The 10,000-nt window shown below is 37.1% G+C and overlaps 2 protein-coding genes across 2 annotated transcripts in view; both read right to left on the reverse strand.

Annotated features, from left to right (window-relative positions):
- Positions 1–3,847: 3,847 nt before the first annotated feature.
- Positions 3,848–6,676, reverse strand: LOC144974819 (uncharacterized). The gene has a single exon (XM_078918139.1). It carries the CDS (start codon positions 5,941–5,943, stop codon positions 4,819–4,821), a length of 1,125 nt encoding a protein of 374 aa, XP_078774265.1. The 5' UTR covers positions 5,944–6,676; the 3' UTR covers positions 3,848–4,818.
- A 2,120-nt stretch (positions 6,677–8,796) lies between these two features.
- LOC144974820 (uncharacterized) overlaps positions 8,797–10,000 on the reverse strand; it is a 7,879-nt gene continuing 6,675 nt past the window's right edge. The window contains exon 4 of the mRNA XM_078918140.1: positions 8,797–10,000. This exon is cut by the window's right edge and continues 613 nt beyond it. The gene's annotated coding sequence lies outside the window, so the exon portion shown is untranslated.

Here is a 10,000-nt window from a genome sequence, read left to right on the forward strand (position 1 = left end):
CGTAACAGGGATCCTTGGATACAGGAAAGTTTCTAACAGGTGGGTCTCACGAATGTTGACAAGTGACATGAAAAAGAAACGATAAACAATTTGCTTCAAATTGTTGCAAAGGTATGAAGGCGAAGGTGGTGCCTTTATTCAGCAAATAGGCACTAGAGACGAGTCATGGGTCCATCATTATGACCCAGAGAGCAAACGCCAGTCAAAGATAAACCGACACAAGAACTCTCATTGTCCAAAAAAAAAAAAGTTAAAAGTTTTGGCGTCGGCTAGAAAAGTGCTGGTCACGATTTCTGGGACTTTGAAGGTGTTGTTCACATGGTATTTTTGGAACAGGCCAAAACAGTGAATTCCGATCATAATGTTGATACGCTGGAAAAACTGAGAGCCGGACTGAAAAGAGTGCGACCCCAGAAACATGCGATATTGCAACACAATAACGCTCGACCCCACACGAGTCAACAGACCCAAACCGCACTGAGGAAAATGGATTTCTCCACCTTGTCACATCCACCCCACAGTCCCAACCAAGCATCTTCAGACTTCTCCCCCCCCCCCCCCCCCCTCCTGAATTGAAAGAGTGCCTCAAAGGAAACCACTTTGAAACCGACAAAGACGCGAAGGCTTGTCTCCGATCCTTGTGTATAAAATAAAGGAAGTCCGTTTTTTTACCGACGGGATGCGCCAAATGGTGCGGCGTTGGCTGCTCTGTGTTGGTTGTTAAGGTGACTAGGTAAAAAAATAAAGAAAGCAAAATAAAGCTAAAATTTCAAGCTTTCTTTTGGTGGATTGTTTAACGAATGACTTCTAAAAATGAGGGAGCTACTACGGAAATTGCAAAGCTTTTCAGCCAACCCTCGTATATATAATTTAGATATCACATTGAAAACAGTAGACTTGGATACATAGAGTGATGAAAACTAAAATCTCAAATTTCTGATCACTTTTGATTTTAACTAACTTTTTATCACCTAGGTCATCCATACGTGTTTTTACAGGGTAAAGCAGTTAACTGGTTAATCCAGAATGAATTGACGGAATAAATGAATTTGCCCGAGACAGGATTTGAAAAGGACCTGTAGTTTGTTCTCTTGTCAATGATTTGGCTCTATGTTTGTGACTGATGGCTCATTCACGTAGTTATTGAGGATTTATAATAATTTTTTATTGTGATGTATGGAATTGTTTTTCTAAAATATTTTTATTGTTGCGGGATCCAATTTGTTGGTTCTGGAGACAATAATAAAATTGCAGATTGCAGAGATGTGAAACTTAAATTCTGATTGGCATTTTTATCACACAGTTTAGGTTTCATATCTCTGCAATCTGCAATTTTATTATTGTCGTGTTAGATGTTCCACGCGTATTCAAAACTGGTACATTATTATGTTATGTAAATGGTTTAGACACATTTGATATCAGATTCTTTGAGATAGACCTAACATGAGATGAAAATATTTCAAAGATTGGTGAAGATTTTGAATCCACAACTTTAGGAAAGAGAGTGATACGAAGTCATAGAGGACCCAGCTGAACAAATGCCAGGTAACACCCAACACTCGCAAACACCGGATAGTATCACACGCTTCCTTACAAAACACGGAAAACATGTGCCAACATGAAAACAACGGGAACTAAAAGAATCAGTGGCATGTCGCAACTGCCAAGGGGAACCACATCGTCCCTAATTGCAGAACTGAATGACGAGCATTGCTAGTGGTTAGGAGACGATTCTTAGACCAGATGGAATTGGTCAACAGATTCCAGCGGGAGGTGTAGCCATGTTGGTCTAATAACTATATGGTTATATTGTTGTCTTTGTTGTAACCGAAATGATCTCAACCTAATGCAATATTAAATGTTAAACTAAGCCCATTCAGTTATAAGACCTGTGTCCAGGCATGGTGCATACAGACAATCTTAGAAATTCGATACAAGTGTTTTGAATTTGAAAGACTGAAATGCTGTTTCTTGTAAATTAAAACCACAAGAGGAAAAAATCCGACAAAACATTAAAATTCTATGTAATACTTTTCAGTTTTGAATAATATGAATGGTGAAGACACAATGGAGACCTTCTGAGCACAAGGAATCTAAGTCCATGTTTGAATAAAACGGAGTTAGATCCCTTGTTGTCGGAGGTCTTCATTCATTTTCAATCAGGTCTCATGATGAGCTTTTGAACGACAGGATCGGGTGAACCATTCCCGCTGAGTTCTAGAGTAAATTACCACAGTTACTTTAATAAATTGTCTTTTAAGTACACCGAACATGATCGTGTTTCGATCAGTTGAAACCAAAAACAAATAGTGACCTCTGCCTTTTTTCAAGAAATGGCGTCTCTACTTGTCAAGTGTGCAAGTTATCACTTTGAAGATGAAAGTTTTTAATCCTGAAAAAAAAATGTGCTACGTACATCACGTGATAAAAAAAAATAAAATAAAAAAAGAGCCAAGAGACCAACTGTCTCCATAAGTAAAGAATTGCATAATTGTATCACAGTAGTACCACCAACTGCTGTATCTTGACTTGTGTCAAGAAAAAAAAAAAGAGAAACAAAAAGTAAAAAAGAAAAGAAAGAAAGGAAGAAAGAGGAAAAACAGACGTGTTTATGGTCGAGTGGTAGTGACAGTGTCAGTGTGGCGTACTGTAACAATCCCAAGCGATGTTAAACTTCACCCCCCCCCCCCCCCCCCAAAGGGACAGAGATCGATCCCTGGTGCAGTCGAGATTATTTTCTGATCGCCCCCCCCCCCCTTCTTCTTGTCCATCCAGCAGTTGATTGGGTCTTTTTCGATCTGGCGGAAAATATTTCACGATAAACTAGCGTTCTATCCAAAAGGAGCAAGCAATTGCTATTGTCCTTTAATGCTATAGAGACCGTGATAACCTCCCGCTCCATGGGCCTACTGGCTCTGAAGGACTACTTTGTAGTCTAGTAATAATAAATTTCCTTTATACATCTCTAAGAGGAAATTTTTCTTTAGGATCTATTCCAAGAGAAGACTGGAATAATCCAGGCGTCAGCCGCAGTCCAGAGCAGCGAAGTGACCTAAGACTAGGTGACTTGCTCAAGGTCACACGGCTAGTAGGTACCTTTCGGGTACGAAGCAAAGACCATACCGCTGAGCCATGCTGTAAGACTTTTAGCCTGTGAACTTCTGATCCCGGCTTCGAGTCTCTTTGTGGGCGATGCAAGGTTGAGTCCATAGAAAAAAGGCTCTTAACGCACATTTTGTCATTAATTCTCATGTGTAAAATGAATACCTGGCCAGTAACATTGTTGTCTTTGTCGAAAAAAAATAACTCAACATAAACGTTTGCAAAAGAGTATATGTTAAAAACCATTTTAAAGCACTTCGAGCAAATTCAGCGGATATCGCATAAGATTTATGAAGGTTTAGTAATATACAGTTTATAATTTAGATTTTCCTCACTCAACTTTGGTTCAGAGTATTTTTTCTCTCCGCATTATTTTGTTTTTAAAGAGAAAATTATTAGTCATGAAATGCTCTGTGATTTGTCATATATTATTTAACCAGTTAACTGCCGTCTCTGGAAAGATCGTATTCTAAAAATTGGCCAGAAAACTTGTCTTTCAAATATCGATCGATTTAAACGACCCTCATCTTTGCAAACATTCTTAAACCGGGGACCTCGCGAGTTAACTGGCTCTCTCGAGTTCACCTGAACCATTCATATGAACTCGAGAGAGTTATTAAAGAGATGAATTGTCAAAACGATGAGCCTATACAGCTCGCCTTTGAATAGAATATGAAACTTAATAAAGAATAAAATACAAACTTCAGACAGGCCAAAAACAAACAAAAAAGTCATCGAGAGTCTATTTATATTCTTGAGTTGTTTAATGCTGCAGGTTTAAGCATGGACTATTTCATCCAGTTCTTTGAATAATAAAAAAATAAAGTCTGTCATGAGAATAACTTCAACTTTAGGAGAGATTAATTATTTTTCTTTGCTTTTCCACGAGGAGGAGAAGGAAAGGAAGAAAGAGACTGATGGTGATGGGGTTGTTGTTTTTAATGTTGTTGTTGTTGTTGTTATTGTTGCTGATGATGATGATTATGAGGATGCTGTTGATGACGATGCTGATACTGTGGTAAAAATGATGAGGAGGAGGGACGAAGGAGGAGGAGGAGGAGGAGGAGGAGGAGGAGGAGGAGGAGGAGGAGGAAGATGACGACGAGAATAATAATTTTAGTTTTTGAAATAGTGCGGCTATGTGGTCTAGTGGTATGACACTCGCTTTCGGATCGGAAGGTCCTGGGTTCGAGCCTCGCTCGACGCATAGTTGAGTCCTTGGAAAAGACTCTTTACTCACATTCTCTCACCGTACTCAGGTGTAAAATGAGTATCTGGCCGTGAACAGCGTTGTCTTTGTCCGAAAAATTGTAATATCGCCTAACAGGTGTCATGTCTCGTCCAACATGTTAAATGTTGCTGTTGACCAGGGACCCCTTGTAAAGCGCTTTGAGCACGTTAAGTGGAGATTGCGCTATATAAAAGCTCAATTTTATTTTATTAATTTATTTTTTTTGAAGATTTTTGATCACCGCTAATTTTGTTAATGATGTTGATGATTTTAGTAATGATGTGTAGGGGGAGTAGACAAGAAAGGTGCTCCTCATTATTTTTTGTAATATTGTAATTTGAAACTCAATTATTGAGTCCATCCAATTATCTCATCTCATGAAAGCAGAGTTATTGTAATTATTAAGTGCCAGGCCGTTTCACTTTCTATCCATTCTTTATAGCTAACAGTCAACCGTTAAACGACTGTAACAGTATATGAGTGTCTTAAGTGGTCTCTTTAGTTGTACTACTAGCGTAAGTAGAGTCCTCGGGGTTTTCTTTCTGCTTCACGCATCGCTTGAACGGCTTGAACGTCGAGTAGAAAACTCGTTTGTACTTGGAACTCATTGCAAGGTAGATGAAGATGCTGACAGCAGGATTAATCGCATCTGTTATATAGGCGAACGACCAAGCAGTGAAATAAAGGTTTTGGAAATCGCCTTTGACGGAGAACTCTTTTTCAAAAAGAGACACGATGTAGAACGTTGTTCCTGGAGTGCAGCACAAAATAAGAATGACTGACATTAAAATAACCATTCTCACGAGAGCTTTGTCTTTGGAAGAGACAGTTGACGCGTCTTGGCCTTTCCCACCAAACGTAGCAGTTTTATTTCGCCATTCTGCCTTTTGTTTTAATTTCTTGACAAGAATGAAGGTTGTAACAATTACGGATCCAAATGCGGTGAATTGCATGATAGTGTTGACGATGAACGCGATATTTTTGATGTGGGTTTTCTTTTCATCGATAAAAATTCCTAAAACGTTTCGGTTCTGCTCCTCGTCGAACCGCCACTGGAATTGAACCGTCATATAAGCGGGTATGACACTAACAAAAACGAAAATAAAAATAAGGGTTAGCGCTATCAGTGTCCTTCTTGGAGTAAGGAGAGTGTTGACCTTCAATGGCAAAGCAATACATAAGCATCTCTCAAAACTAATAAATGCAGTGACGAGACATGTGATTTTCATGAAACACGAATGTGGCCAGCCTCCCGTTACGTATAAAATTTCTGAAGGAATAAATGGCAGGTTCATATCTCTAAGGTACGGATTGATACAGAAATTAAACCATTCTAAAATAACCAAACCAACCAAATCAGCAATTGTGAGAGCCAGTAGACTTATATTAATAACGTCTTTAAAGCCAAGTTTGACAAAAATTACGATGTTGATGGTGTTGGTACAGATGCCAAGCAGACCAATGGCGGCGCTGATTGTGACGTAATTGACGACTTCGAAGATATCTCTTGCATTCCTAGAAACTATACCGACTTCAGTGTCTTCCTCGCGGAGTAAATGAAGAGTGAAAACAGTCGTGTTAACCACTGCGGTGGAGTTCAACTCGGCCATTTCGAACGATAACCTGAGACAGTGGTGCAGTCAATTCAGGGTTGTAAACAAAATCGGAATGAACAAAAGAATAAAAACGCTAACTTGTCTATTCGTGTACTGTTGAGGTTTTTAAAAATGTTGTTTTGTTTCGTATTTTTTCAAATCAGATGAAAGGTACAATATATCTAGTCTTCAAACTCTGACTGACTGAGCAAAGTATCAACGTGATGACTTTTTACGATGTTTTCAATAAAGAAGGTAGGTATAGAAATAACAAACACACACATTTCCCTACAACATTTTCAACCGTAAATGAAGCATTAGACTTAAAATTATTTAAATGGAGAAAACCGTTTGACTCAGTAAAATATCTTTGAAAATATGTCACTGAGTTGGGTCAACATCCTAGATGACGCCTCTTTTATAGCAACACTTTAGAAAATTTTTGATTGCTGGGAGACATTTGCAATATTCACAAACTTATCGATTTGGATAATTTCATTTATTTTTCTATATATTCAACATCTGACAAGTCCCATTGGTGTGTCATTAAGCAACCAGCTATCAGGCCTTGATTCATACACTGCGATGATCAATCAATCTCCCCTCCCCTATGACATTATCTTGTTTTACTTCCATCTTGATTTTCTTTAAGATTATCAAATAAGAAAAAAAAATAATAAAACATCATTATTTTTGTTTATCCGATTTCTAATTAAATAAAAATACCGGAAAATATCAATATATTGGTGAGTTGTGAAATATAAATCTTTTTTTATTTCTTTTTTATCATCACGATGCATCTTTAATTTATATTTTATTTTATTTTTCATCCTTTGACAGCGTGTTTCAAGTGTCTCAAGTGCATGAATCAAAGGCTGGGAGCCCAATTATAGATTGTCTATAATAATAGTGGCCTGAATTATTTTTGAATTCAGTGTATTACATAACAAATTATACAAATTACAACAAAAATAAGAAAAGAAATTAATCATTTAAAAAAAAGAGAAAATATTGACGGTAGACACAATACAACTTTTCCATCTTCATTTAACCCCATAGTGGCGGAGTCCAATTATACCCTGGTATCAAATCATTTGACAACGAAGGATATTACCGTTTTTTCAAACAACGCGTTTCTAACAAAAAACGGTCAAGTCTTTAAGAGTTAAAAAATTGAAAAAAAAAAGTTTTGAGCTTAAAAAAGTAAAACATTTACATGATATTGTCGTAAAAGAGTTAACTGACTTATAAACAGGCGAAAATGGCAATCCGAAATCAAATGTAGAAATACTGTTAATGACATGTTTGCGCCAACAGACTACTCTGTCATATTGTGGGCTGTATAATTTTTGTTTTAAATCAAACCGTGTGCTCAATATAATTACTGTTTTTAAGAAAAGCTAAAACAAAATCTTCTGTGTTTATTTATCTATTTGTTCCAAGAAACTGGCATTTAAATTTAAAAAAAAAACCAACTAAACTATTCATTTCAGCAATTTAAAAAAAATTCTCTTGTAATTTTATTGTTTCAATTTTATGTTTCTTTGTTTACAAGTCAGTCTTATCGATCTGAACTAAATTTAGATGGAGGAAAATTTAATGGCGCTGAATAAAATACACTCAAGTGCTCTTATCTGTTGTTGTCACTTAGGGGGTGTTTTGTTCAGGAAATAGTTTCTCAGTTCTTCCTCTTTCTTCTCCATCTCATTATATTTCTTCTTCTTCTTCTTCTTCTTCTTCTTCTTCTTCTTCTTCTTCTTCTTCTTCTTCTTCTTCTTCTTCTTCTTCTTCTTCTTCGTCTTCTTCTTCTTCTTCTTCTTCTTCTTCTTCTTCTTCTTCTTCTTCTTCTTCTTCTTCTTCTTCTTCTTCTTCTTCTTCTTCTTCTTCTCCTCCTCCTCCTTCTCCTCCCTTGTCCCCCTATCCTCCTTCTTCTTCAAATGGAGTGCACTTTGGTTTGGGATCAAAGTATTCCTAGTTATGCTAATGATCAAACAGTTGTGTTCAAATCCCTTGTGATTTCAGAGAATACGTTTAACCTTTTAAAAAAATAGTATTTCAGAACATTAAGAACCATTGGAGCCGGGGTTTTTCCGGTTTCTGGAGAATTAATATTTGCTAAAAATATATAACCAAAAAAAAATATTAGAAAAACAGATCTATGGGAAATGACAGGCCACAAAGAAATAGAGGCAGAAATTAAGAGAAAGAGGTGGAGAACTGACTGGGCCACACCATGAGACGGCCTGCAACATTTATTACCAGGCAGGCTCTTACATGGAACCCGCAGGGAACGAGGAAGAGAGGGTGGCCTAGAAATAGCCGGAGGAGGGCATTGATGGAGGATCTTAAAACTGAAGGCTTAACACAGAGAGAAGCTGAGAAGATGTCACAATGCCGGACAAAATGTCGGGGATTCGTCGATGGCTCTTGCTCCAGCTAGACTGAAGGGCCTAAGCAAGTAATATTTGCTCATGTTTGATATTCGTTAAACACGACTCTATATTATCGCTAAGTACCTTCTGTTAGATATAATTTAGACCCACTCATCCAACCTACTTATTTAACAGCTGAACCATGGGAAAAAGCCATGAATCTACAAATATTTGAACCAGATCAATTTGTGTAGCACTCAAATTATTTAGGAATTAATGCAACCGAGACTCCTCACAGAAAAAAAAGAGAGTAATCCCCCCCCCCCCCAACCCCCTCTCCCAAAACAAACAAACAAACAAAAAACACATACAAAACAAAAATAAAACACACACACACACACACACACAACATATAACCAAAAACAAAACAAAACATACAACAACCCCCCCCCCCCCTCCACACACACACAAAACAACAACAAAAAACAAATAACAATGCCATTTGATACTTGTAACTTTATTCAGAGGATAATAATTTTGATGTATATATACAAATAAGTACTTGGCCATATTCTGACAAAACAGTTTTGAAAAAAAAATACAAAAGTTTTATTTCAAATATCAAAGATTTAAAGACTCTCAACTTGTCAAAATTTTCAAACCTGAGACTTCAAGAAAGGATTATGTAATATCAGACTGAGACCAGTATTGAACAAGAATTAGAACCCAACTTCAAAATAAATCGAAATTACTTAACACGGAACGTGTCGGGTTGAAAACTTTCTTTATTAAACAGCAAAAATACCTCTTGTAAAATCCGAGCTGTTTATATTTTTATTTTTTTTTCGTTGATGGCTGCAGAAAGGGTTTGAACCCAAAACGTTCCGTGATAGATATTCTTTTCTGTTTTGAAGCCTTTTACTAATTTTTCTTCAATCTTTTTCTTATTTCAGCTTATCCCGCATTTTGCAGGGTTGCCATAATGAATGCTACATTTCCATACATCTCGGTTCAGAGCATCATCTTCCTCCAAGCCCAGTTCCTTCATATCGTCCTTTACCTTATCAAACCATGTAGTCTTTGGGCGTCCTTTTTTCCTCTTTCCCGTCAATTGACCAGTAGATTTTTGACCAATCAAAACATGGAATGTGTGACACACCCTCACACGTGCTCGGACAAACATGGTTTGTTGTTTATAAATTATAACGTGAATGAAACCTACCTCTCTCTGATCGTTGTCATTGTTTTTATACCGCCAAATGGGTGTCTAGTTATCACACGATTTTCTCGATCAGGTTATAAACGTTTAAGTTCACACATAGTTTTCTTTTTCGGTTCTAGACTCTATTAACCAGTAGATTTTTCACCAATGAAAAAGATGGAATTTGTGACACACCTTCACACGTGCTCGGACAAACATAGTTGGTTGTTTATAAACAATAACGTGAACGAATTCTACCTCCATCTGATCGTTGTTATTGTTTTTATATTGACAAATTGGTGATGAGTTATCACATGGTTTTCTCGATCATATTAAAAACGTTTAAGTTTACACATAGTTTTCTGTGTTGATTCTACTGATCAAGCGGTAGAACAGTTGGTACTTTACTTAACACATACCATCGATAGTAAAACCTGTGTAGTTTGCTGTGTCTACCAATCACTGCCATTGTTTACATTATGACGATTGTCCGAGAGGC

Source organism: Berghia stephanieae, chromosome 6, assembly GCF_034508935.2.
Source record: "Berghia stephanieae isolate SIO BIC M18660-M18661 chromosome 6, UCSD_Bste_1.3, whole genome shotgun sequence".
Classification (NCBI taxonomy): domain Eukaryota; kingdom Metazoa; phylum Mollusca; class Gastropoda; order Nudibranchia; family Aeolidiidae; genus Berghia; species Berghia stephanieae.

Excerpts from the sequence above, each read along its gene's own strand:
- LOC144974819 (XM_078918139.1), bottom strand. The coding sequence starts at position 5,943 with ATGGCCGAGTTGAACTCCACCGCAGTGGTTAACACGACTGTTTTCACT.